A 21,537-nucleotide genomic window follows, 5' to 3' on the forward strand; every position below is an offset into this window, starting at 1 on the left:
CCAAAAAGGAAATTAGTAAGGATGTTAAATATTATCAAAGCTTTGCAAATCTTTTGAAATCTCTCTGGTGTGAAAACTAAACTTGCATTAGCATTTCTGCTGTGGTGTGTTGAACAGTGTTTATCCAAGCATCCACCTAATGCTGCAGGTTCCTGATTTAGCTTTTTTTTTCTTTCTGAAGGACACGCTACTGTTTAGCACATGCATCCTTTCAGTCTTGCATTGCAGCTGAAATCTTGGCTCTAAGGACTCGAGCTTTCTGAAGACAGCCCCGCTGGAAACCTTTTCCCTTCCCTTCTATCTACAGCACCTCCTCAGATAAACTCTTGTTGGAGGGAGAAGGTTGTTGGTGCCTACATGTTCTTATACAAGAGAGCTTGTTGCATTAATTTATGTATTATGGAGAGGGGTAGGAATTGGGAATGTTTATAAGGTTTTAATATAAATTTTCCACAGCATCTTGAATGCAGTTTGGGGAGAGGTTTATACCTCTCATTGGAAATGAGCAGCCTCAAGCATGAGGACAAATAAGCAGGTTTTCCCAAATTGGTTTAGAGCTCTGTGACAGCTCTTCTAGTGCTGGTTTTGGCCTCTCCTGGCTCTGATGAGCTGTACCAGGCTGGCAGCTCCCTGCTTGTGGGGCAGGTGTGTAAAACAGGGCACAGATTTCATTTGCAAGGTAAATGTGCCCAGGAAGTTGGGTCTTCAGTAGATGCAAAGGGTACTGGTAGGCCTTAGACAAATAGAGCTGTGTGTACATTTGGCTGGCATCCCTCCCAGGCTGTCAGTGCTGTGCTCAGTGGGGCGTTATCCCTGGTTCTGTCTCTCTGGTGCAGGGTGCTGCTTTGGAGCGTGTAGCCCTGAGACACGTCAGTCACCATCCCACTCAGGGATGCACAACCAGGGCACTGTTTGTGTTCAGGCTCAGGCTGGCATCCACTCCACCTTCACTTTTAGATTTTTTTTTTAACTAAATGCTGCTTTTTCACTGTGTACAGTGAGGCAGCAGTGCTAGAGGCTGTAACCCATCAGTGTCCCCTTTTCTCCAGGTACTCAGATTTCCCCTTTCTCCCTGGTGCAGGAGTAGCTAATGCTCCATTTAGGAGGGTGTGTTCTTCCCTGTGTGTGGTGTGTGTTAGCGTGTCCCAGACTGTGGTGTTACGTAAAGACACCTTGCACATCTTTGGAAACTTGCCTCACAAGTTGTCAGTGTTGGTGGATGTCCACAGTGCTTTCAAGTGGTTCACACATTTGTGCTTGGTGTGTTCAGTCTCGCACATCTCTTTAATAAAATGCCTCAGACTGGGTAATTTTTCACTTGCAGGATGCATTCAAAATCGTGCAGTTAGCAAGGAGAGTGCTCTTGCACATGGCAGTTCTCTGGACCATTTCTGAGACGCTGCTGGAGCCTGCAGAGCCCAGGGATTGTGCCTGTGATGGTTTGTGCTCTTCAGCAGGTGCAACAGGATTTCCCACATTTGCAAACTTGGCCCAAGCAGCCCAGCAAAGCAGAATTTAGCCTTGGCGGATGAAAACTGATTAACCCCCAGGCTTGGAGCGTACCAAGGATGAAAAAAGTTACTGGCACAAAAATCAAGGCTACTTTTCAAAGAATATGTGCAAGACATGGCTTGGGGATTTTTTTCCATCTCTTCATTCTGTCCAAGATGTAAAGTAGCTGGTTTGTTACTCTAACCCCCTACAAGTGATTGTCAGTAATAATTCTGTAAAACTGTGAATCAACTCTGCATGACTTTGTGCAAATAGACTGAGTAATTTCTTTGTTCTTTTCTTCTTACTTTGTAATTGGAGTCTGTAAAAGCCCAAAGGTTTGGTCTTGTGGAAAGCATGATTCATTTATTGGTGTCTGTGCCGACTAGTTATCTTTCAGTAATTCCAGAGTGCTGCTACAAGCCAAGAGTGATTCATACATGGCTAAGTGCACAAACAAATGGGGTCATGGCCATCTGCAGAAACTTTTCTAATCTATTTATGGTATCGGAGAAAGAAGTGGGTGTATTAAGGATGATGGAATAGGTGTCAATTACATTAGTGACTATAACTGGTTAAGTAACGCTCACCATTACTCAAAACCACATCTGCTCCTTGCTGAAGATCACAACAGCAGGTCCTGTTTAAATGTTAACGCAGCTCTGATAGCAGAGATGGATTGAGTGTCTATCCTGCCTCCTGAGGAGCTCCCCATCCTCACAGCTCTTCTGCCTTCATTGACATTCAGACAGGGATCAGGAACTTGCACTGGGAATATTTGTAGTGGCAAAGTCTTTCTCTGGTGTTGGAGACCTTGGTCGCTGTAGGCTTCACACGCAGAATTTGGCCTTAGACTTCGCTTGTGTTGATGGTCAGGGTAGGGTTTGTAATTGGCAGAACATCTCAGAGTACTGCTGTGGTGGTCAGTTTTCATTACAAATGCATTTTCAGTGGTTTAAAATCATGAGGGAAGATGATCAGTATCTTACAGTGTGGCCTTTCTCTACTTCTGTCCCTTTTCACTAATTGTGAGAATTAATTCTCCCTTTGTAACTCCGCTAACAGAGCATCTCTGGCTGCAGCTGTGTCAGAAGTGCTCTGGTCAAGTTTTGGGTTTTTGCTTTTAGGCTCCTGCCCTGCTCTGGGGTGGAGGAGCTGGGCTCAGGGCTGGAGTTGGTTGTGAGGAAGAGTTTGAGGTCAGCAATAGGGAACAGGACAAGGAACACTCCAGATGCCCATGGTTGAGGGTCTCTGGTGGGCTCCCTCTAGGTCTCTGGTTGCCAGAGCCTGCCTGCTCATCAGCTTTGCATGCTGCAGCTGCTTTTGCACCTGAGACAGGAGGATACAACAAGATCTTGCCCTTGCAGAGCATGGAGTGGTCTCACAGTGTGTTAGAACCATCCCATGGATGGGTGTTGCTCATGATGAGGTTTGGAAGTGGCCGTGGCCTCGTCTCCCTGAGCCCTGGGAGACCTGGACAGTCACTGCTCAGTTTGATTTCAGAGGACTTGACTAGAACACAGAGCTCACAGACTCCAATTTCTGTAAACTGAATTTAGGCATCAGCACTGGCCAAAAATATGGGAGAATTTGGCAATGCATTGTTGTTGTCCTTTCGCTGATGTTTTGAGCACTGTGTTCTGCTGCACCCTCCCTGCATGTGCTCCCATGAAGGAGCTGGCTGACACCCTGAGTTCTCTGTGGAGGGGGAAGTGACCCAGACTTTTGCCCAAAGGACTGATGAGCCTCTCCTGATGTCTGAGCAGCTTTCTTCTCCTGCCCTTGCTTTACTTAAGTCAACAGATTGTGTAAGCCACATGCGAGATTTACCTGCAGGGCAAGTGGGAGAGGAGCAGTGCCATTTGGATGAATTCCCAAGAGACATCTAACCACCACTGAGTGCTCAGACTCACATTTCTGAGCTGAGTTCCACAATAGTCCTGAGCCTGCTCGTCGCCTCTTCCACCCTTCCCTCCGTGGTTTTGGCTGGATCCCCGTACCCAGGACAGTCCCGGGGATTTGCCGGCTGTGGCCGCTGGCTGGCAGCTCCCCTGCAGGCTGGGCTCTGTGCTGAGCAGGCTTGGAAATTCTCCCCCTTAGTGGTTTCTGTTTAATGTTATGATTGATGTTGTTATTTCTTACAAAAACAAGAGATCCCCCCCAAAGCAGAGCGCCTCCCACACCCTCCTGCATTTCCCACGGTGCTGAGGGTATGTGGGGCTCACCTTGGAGCCCTGTACTCTCTTTATGGGGTGAAACCCACAGCTCAGCAGCTGAAATGGCCGTGGCTGGGCCTGTCCTTGGTGCCTGGAACCAGGCTGGATTGCCATGTGCTCCTCACAGGTATTTGTGCAATGAGACCTCGACAGTCAGCGGCTGTCGGTGTCCCCTGTGCTGGCCTGGCTGCAAGCGCTCACTGAGGGCAGGTGTCTTTCCTGGAGGGGCAAGTCCTGCTCCTTCTGTGTTGTTTTCATTATCTCCACCATGATTCCACTTTACCAAGGGTGGTCTCTTGGCTTCAGTAGCTCAGAGTAGCATATACAGGTTAGGCTGTTCATCTCTGAGCTCTGAAAGTGCCTCGTCCGGCTAGGTGCTCTCTTTAGGACACTGAAGAAACAACATGATTGATGGGCACTTGCTTCACAGGGAAAATTTATCTTAAATTGCAATTATTTCCCACATAATAAGCAGGAATCTCATTTTTGTTGTTACACTTACTTTGCTGTAATGGGACTTTGCTTGAATGGGAAGATGTGTTTTCAAATTCAGTGTTTCCAACTGCTGAGACACTCAAGGTGTGTAACGCTTATTGGTACTGATCGCTGGTGTGTAATGCAATCAGGGTTTATGTTTCTCTGGTGTGACTTATTCATAGCAGTATATACTGCTGCACCTTCCTCAGCTTTTTCTGGGAATGCAGGTGCTGACTGTCCTGTCAGCTGATGAGCCAGAGGTGGGCTCAGAAACAAGGAGAGGGGGCAGAGGTCTCTGATGGGGGTCCTGTGCCAGGTGCAGAACAAACTGCAGGGTTACAGACACATTCTGTCCTGCTGATAGCTTTTAATCCTCATCGTTCTCATGGGTTTTCTTGATAAATACACTTTTTAACCTCCACTGAATTGCCATCCAGGCCTGAATTGTAAGGAACAATAAACATAATGGAGAGACTCAATTTAATAGATTTCGCTACGAGCTTTTTATTAGTGCAGCTTTTTAAAAAAAGAAGGAAAAAGAGATGACTGCATTTATTTACTTGAAGTGCAGAAAGCAGCTCTTTGAAATCCAAGGGAAGCGTGCCTGAGTGGGCTCAGTTCAGCTGGTGGCTGTGGGGTGAGGGAAGGATCCATCCTGCTGTGCTGGCCCGTCTGGAATGGGTTAACAGTGCGTGCAGATGTTCAGGAATTCCTCTTTTGACTTGACCGTGGGGTTTTGCTGCTCTTGAGAGCACAAGTGCACTCCAGTCACAGCAGGTTCGTGGGTTTGGAGATGCCTTTCATCTCTCCTGTTCCTGCTGCATGCCTGGGAAGGGATCACGCCGTATCTTGCTGCCATGTGTCTTCCTTGGTTGTGTTTCTAGAGATTTGCAGACCCACATAAAGCATCCATTAAATTAAGCAGAATGGCCTTTAGAAAGCTACGTTTCGAGTGGAAGAAATGCTTTATGTAACATAAGGGTATGTGAGGGGACCTAAATACAAGCTTAAATTGGCTGTTACGAAAATAGGTATAATTGGGTTTTTGCACAGTGATTTTACAGCTCCTGAGTTTAATGTCCTGGTGAAATCCTGCATCCAGTCCACGTGCAGCTGAGGAGATGGGGGTTGAGCAGCCTGAGGAATGGGGCTTGTTCTAGGAACGGCCTTGCCCTCGATTGCAAAACTGGACATACCTGTCGCTGGCTGGGGCTCTGCTGTGTCTGAGAGGTGTCTGCAGTGAGGTGGTTCCTCTCACCTGTGTTTGCCTTCCGGCCTCTCCCCTCAGCTGCCCCGTGTGTCAGGGCAAGGGGCATCTCCCACTGTGGCTGTAACTGCTTGCAGGTGAAAGATGCAGCTGTACCCTCCTAGCTGGGCACGTGCCAGGAGCTGCAGCTTTGTTTTCCAGCCAGATCAATGCAGTTCGTTGGAGTCGTTGGGTAATTTAGTAGCTGGAGGCGCTCCTGTGGGCTTGGCGTGGGAGCCACTGCCTGGCTTCCCCCTCGGGAGGGCTGGGAAGGGTTTCCCTCTGAACCCCGGCTCCCCCAGCTGCATCCGGGCACAGGGGATGCTCTGGGGTCGTGGTGCAGCCATTCTGGGACCAGGAGCCTCAGGAAGTGGAGGATATCACATTTTGACCTTGCATCCTCATATTAATCCCGATGGTTTTTCCTGTTTTAATATTTAAAGCCTTTCCATTCTTCTGTCTGGGGAGACAGAGTATTGGCTCTCCTGGGTAAAGATTGACACATCCTCTTTTGGAAAGCTCATCCCAAACCAGGTTTTCTTCATAGAAATCAAGGTGCCTTCAAATCCTGTGGCAGGATTTGAGAGAATATTTTTTTTTATTTGGTCTATCTCAGTTAGGCCTGAGAACTGGTTTCCGTTCTGGCTTACTAAGGTCTTGCAAGGATGAAAAAAAAATCTGTTGCTTTCCTTGGAGTCTCTTAGCCAAGGCATGGAGGAAAGCCTGGAACTGCGAGACAGGGCGGAAAAAGCTGAGATGGTATTTGCTGCTTCTTTGAAACTACCCCTTTTTAATTGTCTAAACAGCATTTCAAAGAAAATCTCTGCTCTTCTCTATGTTCTTCCAGCATTACAATTCTATATAATCACTTTTCTTTCTCTAAAAGAATAGAGCGTGATTTTTTTTTTTTTTTTCAGAAGGGAGAAGGGATAAATTCCAGATGTTGCTGGGATACACTTTTTGCCTCTGTTTAATGTCTAGTGGCTTTCAGTAAATATGCTGCAAGAGGTGGGGCTGGTGTTTTTATTCCAGGACAAATCATCTACAACAAATCCCATCTGCTGATGGGGGGAGAGCATCTCCTGGGTGTGACCTGGTGGGGTTGGAGCTGATTCTGCCAGAGGCTGAGGCTGGCCCAGGTGCTCCTTTGGGGTCTTTGCCCTTGGTCACTCCTGGTCTTCAGGCTGCCCTTCCCACAGCGCTGCCCAGCTCCATGAGCACAGGGGTGGTGACCCTGGCATGGGAGTGGGCACTTCTGCTCTAAACTGGCACAGGGCATTTTGGGGAGCAGCTCTGCTCTGCAGGCAGCCCTGGCTGGGTGAGGGCTGTCACACCTTCTGTGCTGTCCCGTGTGGGGTGCTCAGTTTAGCAGGACTCTCCTGGCAAGCCAGGCTTTTTGGTGCAGGTGGTTCAGCCCAGCAAAGAACATCCAGCTCCTGGATCCAGAGCTCTGCAGATGGGCAGCCCTTTTCCCTTCTTCCCTGCCCTTTCAGTGCAGGCCATGCTCGTCCCTGCTCTGCAGCCTTGCAGGCTGAGGCAGCAGTGATTTTCCAGCATGTGTTGCACAGAGGCGTTGTGGGACCAACACAGCAGCTCCGTTCCCTGTTTCATGTTTTCACCTGTTTAGGCAAAGCACATCCCTGCTTTGTTGGCAGCCTGTCGGGTTGCACAAACAGTGTAAGACAAAACCACGAGCAGGTGTTGGTCCAGCCAGGGTAATTACTGGTTCCATGGTAGGCAGAGAGGCTGAGCCACCCTTCCCATGGAGCTGTCTGGCAGCGCTGCGGCTGCACAAGGGCTCCAGGCACGGCCCAGCCACTCCCTGCCTCTCTTCCCCGCTGCCGATTGCATAAAAAAAGTTTATGCATATAAGGAGGGAGGGAGGAGAGCTGAGGGTGGCTCTGGTCAGGTTTAAAGCACCGACTTTATGTGCCAGTTCTCATTTGCATTTAAAAAGTTGGCAAATGCATGGCTGAACCTAAAGGGCAGATGTGAGGATGGGAGAGGCGGGCGTGCTGAGAGAGAGAGAGGGGAGAAGCAACATCCCAAAATCTTGCCTGACTTCAGAGGGTTCAGGCTGGCTTCTCCCACACATCCCAGACCATGGCCAAACATCTTGGATGAGACGTGATGGGGAGCACATGCCCACACGTGCACGGGGTGTCACGCTCCATCACCTGGGCTGTGGAACAGGGAGGGGAGAGGCATTGCTTTCTACCCTGTTGGAAATTTGGCCAGAGAAAAGCTGATCCTGATCCAGCCAGCTGCATGCACAGGGTCTTTTTCTCAACCTCTAAATTTCCTTTGGACTCCCACCCTTTTGGGTCTCCCAAGCCATTTTGGCATCCACTTTTTCTCAGACTCTACATTTTACTTTTGGGACTCCCACCTTTTTTGGCCTGCGGTCTTCTTTTGGCCTTTCACTCCTTTCCAGCCTCCCACCCCTTTCCAGGCTTTGTGCAGTGAGCTGGCGGAGCAGGAGCAGGAGGAGGAGGTCCAAGCTTGTTGCCACACGTTGGTGTTTGGCTCGGCAAAATTCCTTTCTTTCCTTTCCTGTCACGCTCGGTGTCGGTGCCCGTTCCAGCAGGGTGCTGGTGGTGCTGCCCATGGGCCTGGAGGCTCAAGGCTGCCCATGTGCATTCAGGTAACACTTCATGTGTGCAGGCCCACTTTGGAACACCTGCATGTGAACCATTTAAATCAGCCTGGCTTCCCATCAGTGAGCCCAGCCTGCGACCCGTCGTTATTTAGCTGCTGCAGTAATTTACAGCGACTGTCTGATCCTTAATCTTTTCCTGGGATTAAAAAGCTGGTTTTCTCTGTCCTCCCAGGTGCATGGAAAGTAACTTTGTAAAGCTTTATGTGAGAGCAGTGATGTGCTGATGTATCCCTCGAGCCTGCTGTGTTGCTGCAGAGGCAGGCGCCGTGTGAGGAGCAGGCCGTGTGTCCGTGGCCCTGTGTGACTGCCTCCCTCCTCCCTTGCTCTCAGGGTAAAGGCCACTTTTATAGGCCAGTAGGGCTCCTGAAGGTCAGACTGCACTAATTAGTACCAATTAACCATTATCAGTGGCAGACAGTTCTTACAGGCTTCATAAAAGAACCCTGTATGTGTTTCTCTGGCGAACCTCCTGCGGGATGCAGAGCTCCCAGCCAGCCCAGAGTGTCTCAGCTTGCCAGGCACTGGGGAGGATCCATGTCCTGTAATCCCCTCAGTGTTGCAGGCAGTCACACAGTGATGGGTGAGAGAGAAGTCATGAGTTGTCTTTTGTTGCAAACTTTTTGCTGCCTTGTTCTCCTCACTTGAAAACACATCTGCTGGGCTAGAAAATACAACTCCTGGGGTGTTGTGCAAGATTTTGCCGTGGCTCTTCCTCCTCAGCACTGCACAGCCACTGCCCCCGCTGTGGACATGGGGTGTCAGGAGACCCTGAGCTTTCAACAGGCTCAGCTGCATGTGGGGCTCAGCTCTGTGTGTTTGCAAGGAGACAGAATGGGATAAACAGTCCAGCAATGCCTTGAAGTGCAGAGTGCTGTCCTGGGCCGTGGACAGGCAGCCTGGCACTGTTGGATGTGGCAGGGAGGTCTCTGGGGTGGGCTGAGTGATCCCAGAAACTTCACAAACCTCTGTGGGGCTTTGGCATTGCCATCAGGAGAGATCAGGAGAGCATCCTGGGGGAAGCAGGGGAGAGAGGAACGGGACCTTGTGTGGCAATGTCGGTGTGGGAGAAGCACGTGGGGTCAGGATCCAGGAGCGGTGGCACCTCTGGCACTGCTGGCCTGTGGAGATGGTGGGAGCAGGTGATGCTGGCCAGGGGAGCTCTGCCAGGACGAGTCCCCAGAGGGGAGCTGGGGTGTGTGTGCAGCCGCTGTGGTGGCTCCCATCACTGACGGATCCTTTCTGTTTTTCTTTCAAATGTCTCCAGGCACTGAATGTTTAGGTCGCACCTTTCCAGGTAAACTGGGTAAGTGAAGTATTTCAAGAGTTGCCAAGATCTAATTACGAAGGCTGATTGCATGATTGCAGCTGCTGTACCGTAAACACCCCGGGTCCTGCTCCACGCCACGGGTGGGACATTGCTGGCCCCCAGAGCAGCAGGTACCTGCTCCTCTGCCCCACAGGGGGATGCAGTGGTGTCTGCAGAGGCTGACTGTGCAAACCTGCTGTTCTTTGTCTGTCCATACCTGGCTGCACTTTGGTAATCCTGGGTGGGATTGTTTTTTTCTGCTGTTCAATGTAGAAATGTGTTCAAAAGATGAGTGTCATTTTAAGCACCAGCACTCTTTCGTTTGCTGCTGCTCTGGCAAACTGATGAGCAGTGTTACACTGAGGAAAGAGACTTTCACTCGATTTTATGGAAGTAGTTGACATCCTGAACCTTTTTAAGTCATGGGATGTGGGACCTCAGCTGAGTGTGGCCAGGGATGCTCTTGTTCAGCACAAACAAAACTAGGTGTTGGAAGCCCTGTTAAACCAGGCTCCTGGATCTGAGCTGAACCTGTTTGCAAAAGAGCTTTTAAAAAGACACTGCTATAGTGTTTATGGGTCTGTCTCTCAGTTTAGAATTGAGTTTATGACAGTACCTCAAGACTAAGGTGTCTTTGCTCAAATGTGGTGTCCCAAGCCTTCTGGGGAAGAACCAGCTAAATAAATTGTTAACAAGTGGTGAATGAATGATTTTAATAAATGGCAAATCAATTGCTATAGAGCCTAGAAAGTCAATAGAGCTTATGACCTTGGCTTATAACCACACTCCGATCCTTAACATGCCTATAATGCCTACAAATCATTCATTATGCTTTTATCAAGCATCAATTAGTAAAAGTCAAAATCTAAAATAAGAGGGAAAAAAAAATTATTTCAGTTCCTTTATTTCAAGCCTGGTGGCACAATTTGGTTGCACAGCAGGATAGCCCTTGCTTATGCAAAAAAGCTGTGAGACACCACCGGTCCCCCAGCAGCGATATCGTTATCGTGGTGCAGACATCAGGCAGGGGAACCACGGGAGCCTGAGGCTGGGATCAGCCCCGGAGCTGGGACACTCACACCAGCCCCAGGGAAACTGTCCTGCAGCACTCAGGGGTTGATTTACATTATTTTATATTAATGCTGTAAGATCTCGGCAGATCAGGTGGGCAGGGGTAGTGGTGTGTCCCAGTGCTCTGAGGGGCTGCTCGGGGCGTTTTCGCTCCAGCAAAAGGTGTTTGGCTGTTGCTCCGTGGTTGTAAAACTCACACCCGTTTTCTTGTGCTGTGATTTGGGAAAGTGTGTGAGCGGGGATGTGCTCGAGCTGTGCTGCTCTTCCTGCTCTCCCTGGTCTTCCCATTTTGTGTGTGTGTGCTTGTGCCTCGGGGAGGGAGGCAGAGATGCAAGTGAAAACATGTGGTTTTCTTAGAATAGAAATAATAGAAAATTAAGTATAATTTTTGTTTGTTGTAGAGTCATTCCCTGCAGTCTCCAGTTGTTTGCTCCTTTGCTGCACTCCTGTACTCTTTGGTTGTTTTTTTTCATCTCACCAGATGGATGCTGTTTGGAGTGTGCTGCAGGACACTCCAGTGATCTTGCTGCGGGGTTAATTGTGCGCCCAGCGAAGAGCTGTGCTTGCAGACATCAGTGCATGCCCAGGCTTCTGAGAGCCCAGCCTGCCAGACGGGGCTGCCTCTATCAGACGGCTTTTTGCCTCCCTTTGTTGTCTGGGTCCTTGTCTGCAGCTCCAGCCTGGGCCGGCATTCCCAGACATCGCCACCTCCACCACCCGCGTCCTCCCGGAGTCCTGGTGCTGCCTGCAGGGCCAGAGCTCAGGGGGAGATGCCCCTGCCCGTCCCAGAGAGATGCCCCTGCCCATCCCAGAGATGCCCCTGCCCATCCCTGTGCCACCTGGGTAAAGCCCTGCACGTGGTGGGTCAGAACACCAAACCTGGGCAGGGAGCAGCACTGCCTCCCTCAAGGGAGGTTTGGTTTTCATTGAGGTTTGTTCTCCTGAGTTTTTAAGGTATTCCACCATCTCCTTGGTAACTCCTGGGTGTCTGTGGTGTGGATGTCAGGCTCTTGGATTCCTCTAAATGACTTGTGGGTCCCTCTTGTGCCTGCTGGGAGGGAACGGTTTGGCGGAGCTGCAGCCTCTGCCCAGATCTGTGCACTGGGGCATGGTCAGGCACCGCTGTGTCCCCTCCGTGGGGAGTAAAAGAAGAGGTGCTGCAGTTTCTGGTGGATTTTGTGTTAGCCCTCCTGCTTCTCACAGAGAGTGGCTTGGAAACAGGTACAGAGGGGGAAGGAGAGAATGTCCTCAACAAATGGCTAGTCATCTTATTTAGGAGGAGATGCATTCCTTGAACTCTGTAAAATCAAAGGGCAGGGTGGAGGGTTTACAACAAGCAAAATTCACATAGCTGAACGTGTAAGTACATGAAATTACATGATTTCTTAAAAGTTTGGGTGAATTCTGGGAGAAGCTGGGTCATGCTCTGCATTCACTGCAATGTGAAAATGCCAATGTGCACTATTCTTTATTTTGTTGTTGTGGGTTTGGGTATTTTGTTATATTAGTCCTAAATGCATTTGTTTCCATAGCTGCACACTGCTGATAAAAATCCCAGTGTGGGATCTCTCATTCTCCCAGTGCATGTGCACCAGAAATAAATCCCAGGCAGTTGTCAGGAGAGGAGCTGCTGCCATGGCAGGTGCCAGGCTGTGAGGAGGGTCTGGCTGACCCTGCTGAGGCTCCAGGTGTGTGGCATCTTGCCTTGGTGTCCATCCACTGTCCTGCCACAGCTCCTGGCTCTGTTGATGCCTCACTAGTCCCAGGGCCCTGGAGCACTTGGGGAAGGAGTTGCCAGTGATGTTTTGGAGATGGGGCAGGAAGCAACAGATGCAGGGGGAGAAGAAAGTCCTCGTCCCTCACCTTTTTGCTGTGTAAGGTGTGGAAGTGGTGAGGTGTGCTGGTGAAGGATTGGCATCTGGTGGCTACCAGGATACTGAAACTCCTCTCGTGCTCTGAATTCCCTGTATTCACCATCAGCTGTTTGTAAATCACCTCTCATCAGAAGGAGGTGGGGATTTAATAGCTGCTTAAACAGTCTCAGTTGCTGGGTCTGGTTTTGCTTGGTCTCAGGCTGTAACTCCAGAGCTCCAGCCTGGAGCTGGCAGAAGGAGGTGAGGGATCCCTGCAGTGCCTGAGGTGGCTGCTGGCTGTGCCCAGGGTTGCAGGGTCCCTGTGGAGGGGTGCTGTGGGCCAGTGAGTGTCACAGGGTGCTGGGCTGAAGCACATCTTCCAGGTATTTACCTTTCCTCCAAGAACAGTGAAACAAAAGGGTTTTGTTTAGCCCAGAGTTCTGATCTGTGGGTTCCCAGGTTTGCCTGCAGCCCCACTCTGTGCTGGGTGTGCTCGGGGCAGCTCCTGCTGCCTGTGCTGGCACGGCCAGGGTGTGGAATCACCCCAAAACCATACCCTGGGGGCACATGGGGGTGATTCCCCTCACTGCTCTGCCAAGGCTGTCCTTAACTCCCCCTGAATGCTCTCTCTCCTTTAATGCATCTTTTTAAGTACTGGGTAATAGTGTTTTCTTTCTGGCAGAGACAAACAAGGGCTTTTAATAGGTCTTTTATTTTCTCTTCGTGCAGTTCCCTGGCAGTAACCTGACATTAGCTCCAGCATTTATTTAGGGTATTTATATTTTTATATGTGGGGACCTCAACACTGGGAAGCCAAGGGGTTTGATCAGGGTCACCCAAGAAATACGTGTTAAAGCTGGGACTTTTTCTGAACGCTGAGCTGACCTCTAGGCTTGGCAGAGAGGGAACATCTTGTTTGTCCCCTTTTAACTGAGCCAGACAGGGAAAGCAGAAAATCAAGGCTCTGTGGAAGGAAGCATATATTTAATTTGTGCTGTTTCCTGTGGGCAATTCATGCAGAGCTCGATGGCAGGATCTCTGCGTTCAGGAGCGTGAGGATGCTGCGTGCGGAACACACGGAGGCAAAGGAAATAAAGGAAATCTGACGGGCTGCTTCACCTCCGCGGGTTCCAGCGGCGCTGGGAGGTGGAAGCTGCCCTGCAGACCCTGCAGACCGAATGCTGGGGAGGCAGGGCAGGGCAGGCTGTGCTGTGCCGTGCGTGCCCCCTCCCCGGCAGCGGTGCGGGCGCTGCAGCTGGGGCTGCCCCGCAGCGCCTCTGTGCCCGCCTTGTGTGAGCAGCCCCAGTGTGCCGGAGCACAATGCTCCCTTCACTCCCCGGCAGACTGGAGGTCTAGACGCTCTCCCTGCCTTTTGTTGTCAGGGTCACAGGTTAGGGAGCGTTCCCAGCTCCTTTTTCCCTGCGCCGATCGGGGATCGCTGCCCGCACGGGGAGCTGCGCCGGGGCGCCCCTCCGGAGGGAGTCACCCCGCTACCCAAACACACTCAGACTTCAAATTATTGTGGCAGCTCCCAGAGAGAAATGTGCCTTTGAAAGGCAGCCCGGATCACCCCCACTCCAGCTCTTGCCGGCACAGATGCTCAGCTGACACCAGCTAAATAGAAACCTTTTAGCTCTTGCCAGTAAGTCTGGAGCAAACTGCCAAAAAGCATCGAGGACCAAGACACAAAACCAAGTCAGGCCCGAGCAAAGTACTTGCAAAGGAAGGATGGAACTGATGTGTTCTGTCTCTTGATCTTTAGCACATGAGGTGCTTCAGTTTCTGGGTTGGTTTTTTTTTTTTTCCTAAATACAATGGTGGCATTTTAAAGGTTTTCAGATAAAAAGTAATTCCCCTAGCAACAAAGGGAAGGTTTTTCCCTTAGTGCAGGCTTTTTTAAGCATTTCTGAAATTTTCCTTCCCCCTTAAAGACAAGTTTGGCTGAAGGAGACATTTTTAGTGGCTTTTAGACACATTTAGAGATGAGACTTGTACCTGTGATGTTTCCCCTGCCCCAGCCCACCCCTGTCAGCCTTGCCCTGGCTGCAGCCCCTTGTCTGGAGAAGGGAGGTGTAGAGGAGGAAATGGTTTGATAAAGAAGTTAGGAACAACTTTTTTCTTCTTCCTGGCAAGAAGACATAACAAAAAAATTGGCAGGTTCATGCTTTTTAATATTGAATTAAAATCTATTAAATAGTCACAGGGAGCCAAAACCTGAAATTGCTGTTAGGCACTGGTCTTGGTGAAGTGAAATGCTTCTGGATCTGGCTCACTTTTGCATTTTGTGTGTGTGTGTGTGTTTGTATCGTGTGTGAAGAACGAGTCTATGAAGCTCAGATAGAGGTTTTAAATAGCAATAATGCTGGCAGCTCTTTCTCCCTGAATCCAGGGCTATTATGTGTCTGGCTCTTGCCAACATGAATTGCAGAGGAAGTTCATGTGAACTCCCTGGCTGATTTGACAGCTGCACGGCCATGGTGGGTTCAAAGCCCAGGCACTGTTGAGCAGAAGTAGTGACAATTTTTTGGTGTTTCTTCTTTTCAGAGGGTGAGGATGGACCAGGGGAGCCTGTTTCCCACCCCAGTCCTGGCACAGGCAGGGACGGGCACATTTAGCTGTGGTGGCCCAGCTTCTTCCCCAAAGCTTTATCTGTGGTCCACATGCACTCTCAGGGGGATGTCACTGATTTGTGCTGCCTGGGGGACATGAGGGGGACACAGACCATCCCACCAGCAGTGGTAGAGACCACAGAGCCCCCAGACCTGTCCCTGTGGGAATCCTGGTGCACCTGTGTGCAGAAGTTTGGGGTTGATTCCTCTGCAAGCCCACAGTGCAGCGAATGGTGCTGCTCGTACGGGGCGTGGGGGGAAATAATGGTACATTAAACTCTCTGTAAGGGAAGAAAAGCATCCAGCCCCATTCTTTACTGCTCATTTTGGTAATTTCTTCCAGATAACCTACACATCTGTGTCAGTGCAATTAAAGCAGAAATTCTGTCTAATGAACAGTTGTAGCCCTTGGGCTATTGCGGAATGAACAATGAAGTTGGAAACAGTCTTATTAAAATAATAATTAAGAAACAAGGGTTGGGAGACAGAGGGAGGTGCAGATGAGGTGGTGGTGGGATGTCACAGGGTGAGGAGCCGAGAGGAGCTGGATTCAGGCTGGTTCTGGACTGCCAGGGGTGGCTCCCACCGTGACCCTGCCCTGTGGAAGGGACTGGGCAGTGAATTGGGCCCAGGGCTGGGCACAGGGCCGTGCCAGGGACACTTGGCTGTGCCATGTCACAGCACAGCAGTCTCAGGCCAGTCTTGCCCTGGGGTGGAAGTGTTGGCCTGCAGTGCCTGTGGTCTGGCCCTGTCACGGCAGCGTTTCCCCTCCTGTTCAGCACATCAGTGATTTCGCCTCTGTATTTTATTTTGAGGTTTTTTGGTTCTTCAACAATTGCTAAAGTTCAGAGAGGAAGGAGAGTGTTTCTTGTGTTAGGATTATATTTTTTGGTTTTTTTTCCAGAAAACTATCCTTTCTCTGTAAAAAACCCAACACTCTGAACACCCACACAGTTCGCTTTAACTTTCTTTTCTTTTTTGCTTTCCTGAGGACTGGGACTGAGCAGGCTCAGCTGTGTCAGTGATAGGGACTGGCCAGTTTTTCTCATGTGATACAGTTTATTCTTTTATTTCTAAGTAAATAAAACCAAAAAATTTCGTTTCGGTGTTGTTAACCCCTGGGGTTATAATACTGTTTCTCCAGGAGTCATCATTTTATGGCAATAAATCAGTTAAAACTTGGAGCTGGCTTTTTCAAACTTAATACACTCCTGTTTAGAAATGCATGTGCTGCAGAAAGCCACTGACATCTCAGATTAATAAAATAAATTAAAAAAAAAAAAAGCAAATGCCATAAAAAAAGAGGCCAGACAAATCCCACTGGAATGATACATTGGAATGATTTTAGTGGGATTTATATCTTTGAACTGTGGGGGTTTTGTGGTTTTTTTCCTTTTGAAATGGTTGTGAACCAGAGTGATTACTTATCATTTTCATTTTAACTCCATCTGACAAATCGTTTTAGATGGAGAAAGCAATACTGCGTCTTTAAATGGCCACTCTGTCAGCGCATCTTGCAGGGCTTTAAATGCCCTTTGTTATCGCAGTCTAGACAGGACGCAGGCGGAATATTTGATATGTTATAAGGCAGAGATGTGACAAGGTTGAATTAATTTACTGGCTTATTTAAAGCTGAATTTCAAAACATTTTTCCTTACAAACTTGTTTTTTTTTCTCTCTCTCTATCCTATATTTTTTTTTCCAAGTTCGTGCAGTATGTTTCAACTGTTTAGACTGGGAGAGGAGACATTGGCTTACTGCAGCCTGCAGTACTTTAATTGCCCTTTTTATGACTGTCTAGACATCATGCAGATGCATGTTTGTGGTGAGAAGACATTTCCCCCTCTGGTTATACGATAGTCTGAAACCTTTACATTGCCTATCTCCTTACCCCCTCTGCCTCGGAATGCGCTTTGCTCCCTCCATCCCTGAAAATCACTTTTTCCCTCAGTTTTATTTTTTTGAAGGACGCTTCGGCCCCCGTTTTCCTGCTCTTTTCCCCATGCTGGCGTGCAGACGCTTGCCGGGGATGGAGGTGCTGGAGGGGATGGCTCTGGGTGTCCGGGGGTGTCCCCGCAGCCCTGTCCCTGCACAGCGACCACATCGGCGGGGCTTTCAATGGGTGCGGAGTTTTAGTTATGCAAATCGATGCATTAATTAACCCCGTTGCTATAGCTACTGCTTTATTGTTGAACGCAGTGAAAAGGGGACAGGCTGTGTCCGTGGATAATCCTCCCGTCGGTGCTGTGCCCTCTCCCGCCCCGGTGCGGGGCAGCTGCCGCCCGCATCCCGCAGCCCCATCCCGGGCCGGGCAGGTGGCGGGGCCGGCGTGGGCCAGCCGGGGCTCCGCCGCCTCCCCCGAGCTCTTTGTGGGCGCTGACCCGCGGGTCGGCTCCCCGCAGCCCCCCTGCCCCGTGGATCTGGGGATGGGACGGGGGAGCGGGACAATGGGGCGGCAGGAGGGACGCAGATGGGCCGGGATGGGGATGCTCGGGATGGCAGAGATCCCTGGGATGGGGATGGTGATGCTCAGGGAGGGCAGGGATCTCCGGGATGGGGATGCTCTGGGATGGCAGGGATCTCCGGGATGGAGATGTTTGGGGAGGGCAGAGATCCCCGGGATGGGGATGTTTGGGGAAGGCAGGGATCCCCGGGATGGGGATGTTTGGGGAAGGCAGGGATCCCCGGGATGGGGATGCTCTGGGATGGCAGGGATCCCCGGGATGGGGATGCTCGGGGATGGCAGAGATCCCCGGGATGGGGATGGGGATGCTTGGGATGGCAGAGATCCCTGGGATGGGGATGCTCGGGATGGCAGAGATCCCTGGGATGGGGATGCTCAGGGAGGGCAGGGATCTCCAGGATGGGGATGTTTGGGGATGGCAGGGATCCCCGGGATGGGGATGGGGATGCTCGGGGAGGGCAGGGATCCCCGGGATGGGGATGCTCGGGGATGGCAGGGATCCCCGGGATGGGGATGGGGATGCTCGGGGATGGCAGGGATCCCCGGGATGGGGATGGGGATGCTCGGGGATGGCAGAGATCCCCGGGATGGGAATGCTCGGGGATGGCAGGGATCCCCGGGATGGAGATGCTCGGGGATGCTTGGGATGGCAGAGATCCCTGGGATGGGGATGCTCAGGGAAGAGGCAAAGCACCCCAGGATGGGGGGTAGGGATGCTTGGGAAAAGTGGCAGAGCACCCCAGGATAGGGATGGAGATGGGGATGCTCGGGGATGCAGAGCACCCTGGGATGGGGATTTGGTTTTTTGGGGATTGCAGGGAACTCCAGGATGAGGATGTTCAGGAAGGGCAGGTGAGCCCAGCCCTGTTCTTGGCCCCAATCCCCATCTGTGCCTGGCCTTTCTCTTTGTGTGCACCCTAAAACCTGCACATGCAGAACCCCCCAATGAAACAGACTTCCCAGCAGATCTGCTGTGGGAGGTAAAACCTTTCTCAGGCTGTTGCTGCAGCTGAGGTGGAAGTAAATTTATTACCTTTAATTTTGTCAGATTTGGGGCGGTTGTACTCACCTCCCCCATTCACTCTGGTGTGTGTATATATATATATATATATAAAAATACAATTTTTTTCACATCTCTGTGAGAGTGTGCACATGCATTCGCTCCCATCTGGTGGCAGCGATCAGTTCAGTCCAGTTCAAGAACTGAACTTGAATCCTGCAGTGACCAGACACAGTGTACCTTGTCTGGGCATTTGCATGCATTTTGCATATTTTTTCCCTGCAATGCATAATTTTGCCTGTAACTTAAGATTGTCCTTGTTCCCTGGGAGTAACTTGCCTTGTGAAAGGTCACTCCTCTGGCGAGCGGGAGCTGCAGAGTGGCACAGATGATAACTGGGTGCTTGGGAAGGGGCAGGGCAGGGAGTGTTTCCCGTTTTTTGGCCCTGGACCGTGCTGAGGAAATCCGGTCGCAGTTGCAGCCCTGTCGTGACCCGTGTGGCTTTGGCCAGCTTGCTCAATCTGGGTTTCAACACCCGTCTGCGAGCCAGGGCAGCCGCTGTGGCACTGCTGCCCGGGCCTGTGTGTCCTGGAGCCCCTGGGGGAGCTGCAGCCTCGGGACAGGGGCACGGCAGGGTCCCAAAACCGTTCCCAAATGTCAAGGGGCTCCTTGGGGACGTGCTGGTTGATAAGGGAGGTGGTGCGAGGGAGCCATGCTGGCATGGAGTAGAAATGCAGGAAGAGCACAGGTTACCCAGCTGCAGTTTGGGCTGGTTTGTGGCTTTTCTGCGCCTCAGTCGTGTCCCTGAGCGTGGTGCTGGGTGTGAGTTGATGGGTGCCGTGCTTGTGGCAGCGAGGCACAGGCACTGCTGCTGTGTCTGTCTCACTCGAGGTGCCCCTGCAGGAGCACTGGTCCCACAGGACTTGCTGGGCACTGTGACAGGGGCTGGGTGGCACTGGGACACCTGGAGCTGCTCTGGGCTCTGACAGGGTCATGTCTGGGCACTGTGACAGGGGTTGGGTGGCACTGGGGCACCTGGAGCTGCTCTGGGCACTCACAGGGTCATGTCTGGGCACTGTGACAGGGGTTGGGTGGCACTGGGGCACCTGGAGCTGCTCTGGGCTCTGACAGGGTCGTGTCTGGGCACACTGGGAATTGACCAGTGGATGGTTTCCCCAAGAATAAGTGGAAATGGAAACTTTCTGGGGGACAGCCAGGGTGGAGAGATGCCTGGTGAAACGTGGTGTATTCAGCATTTGTTCAGCTGGGAGAGGCTGTGTCTGATGCTGATGGCATCCACAAACCCCCATCTGCACACCCCCGTGCCGTCCGCGCTGTGTCACACACAGAGCAGGACAGCCTGTGCCATCTCCCTGCCGTGCTCCTTTCTGTGTGCACAGCAAGTGCAGCCTGCTGGCTCCTCGTGACCTGCAGCATCCAAGGCTCCCTGTTGTGCTGCTCTGGGTGACAAATGCATCCCCCATTCCTGGGTGTCCCCGTGGCAGCAGGAGGAGGGAGCAGCTCCGTGATGCAGCTGAGGGAGGCTGCAGGTGCCCTGTGAGCACCAGGCATCCCTTGCAGTGGGAGACAGGGCTGGGAGGAAGCTGGAATCAGAAATCCAATCCCTGTAATTGCCATTTGCTTTCTGGAGAGGGGGCAAAGCCCTCCCTGCGTGGAGCACTTGCTCTCCTTGGAGCGTCCGCGTCTGGCAATTTGTCTGTCGAAACAGATGTGGGCAGCGACAAACATCTATTTCTATAACTAGAAACAAATTTGGTAATTGCCTCTTTCAACAGGACTTGCTCAAGCAGGAAATGAAATTCCTAAATGGCAGTTAGCAAAAGTATTTATAGCTAAGTTCATAAATGAGATGTGCTTTCCTTTGTCATGAGTTTCTGCTGGGTGGAAGGAAAAAAAAAACCTCTACAGTAGCAAGCCACATATTGATCAGGAGTGTTTCCAGGGCATACGAAAATACTTATTTATTAATGTGTTTATTTTTACTGGCTGTTAGAAATACCCCTGACAAACAAAACCTGTTTGGTCTTTCAGGGTCAGCTGGTGGGGTTTGATCCGGATATTGTGTGCTGTGTTTTTTCACTCATTATTTGGTAGATGTTTTTCCTGGCCCAGGCTATTTATGACTGCAGATGGTAAAATCTTGTTCTTGTGTCCCTCTCTCTTGGTGCTCTTGTTCAAAGGGATGGGTGATGTTCTGCCCTCCCCCCTGCCCAAACACCATCAAGGCCTGATGCTATTGTGCTTCCTCTTGGGAAGCAGGAGGTGTTTTGGATCTGCTCAGCTTGGTGGGGGCCATGAGCTCTGCTCAACCTTTTCTAGTGAGCAAGCAAATTTACCTGTCTTTTAAGTGCAAAATCAAAATGACTTTATTCTTTTAATCCAGTTCAGCTGTTCTCACCCTGGGAGTAACTTCAAAAGCCATGTACTCTTTCCAGTCATCTCGGTAGGCTGGGATCAGCCTGACTGTGTGTGAAATACCTCATCTAAAAATCCTGGAAAAGGGGAGGGTGAAAGAAGTAGGCAGAGAAAAGAGAGAAGGGGTTGGCATAAGCAAGATTTCAGAGAGCTGGTGTGTCCCAAAGAACCTTGTTAGTTCTCCCTGCTCTGAGGGAGCTGTTTCATGTCTCCAGGAGTTTCTCTAAACAAGTGTCCGGCTGACAGGTCTCTGCTCAGAGCCCAGAGCGTCCTGGCTGACAGAGCTGCTGACCCCAGCTCTCACATTTGCCATTTCCCTCTAAAAGCTGAGTTCTGCCATGCTGATCCTGCCCCTGTGGCCCTTGGATGTGTGTCCCACTCCTGCAGCTGCCACCAAGGTCACCTTCTGAAAACAGGCCCAGTGGTGCAGCCAGGACAGTTGCTTTGGTTTTTAAGCACCAAAAAATGTTCTGAGGCCCAAGCAGTGTGATATTTCTGTGACTATTAAGCATGAAGTAAGGCTGTTTCCTTTAAAACAAACAAAAATGGGGGTGGGAGGATAAGGCCATCATCTGCCAGTGACTCAGAGGATGTGATGCTTGATTACCTGGGTGACATCTGAAAAAAAAGAACTATATTAAACACAGTTACAGCCCAAAGCTTGGCACTATGAACAGGACTTCTTGAAGCTCTATTCCCTGTTTTCCAG

At 50.7% G+C, this 21,537-nt stretch overlaps 1 protein-coding gene across 3 annotated transcripts in view; it reads left to right on the forward strand.

The window, feature by feature from the left end:
• The window catches only part of PMEPA1 (prostate transmembrane protein, androgen induced 1), a 42,062-nt gene that overhangs the window by 6,275 nt on the left and 14,250 nt on the right, over positions 1–21,537 (forward strand). For 2 of the 3 annotated variants that reach the window (XM_074553912.1, XM_074553911.1), the window contains exon 2: positions 9,354–9,392. The exons of the other annotated variant lie outside the window; for it this stretch is intronic. In XM_074553912.1, the coding sequence (XP_074410013.1) occupies positions 9,354–9,392 (39 nt within the window). The remainder of the gene's footprint in view (positions 1–9,353; positions 9,393–21,537) is intronic. 3 annotated transcript variants of the gene reach the window in all.

The sequence above is a fragment of the Zonotrichia albicollis genome, chromosome 17 (genome assembly GCF_047830755.1).
Source record: "Zonotrichia albicollis isolate bZonAlb1 chromosome 17, bZonAlb1.hap1, whole genome shotgun sequence".
NCBI classification, from domain to species: Eukaryota; Metazoa; Chordata; class Aves; order Passeriformes; family Passerellidae; genus Zonotrichia; species Zonotrichia albicollis.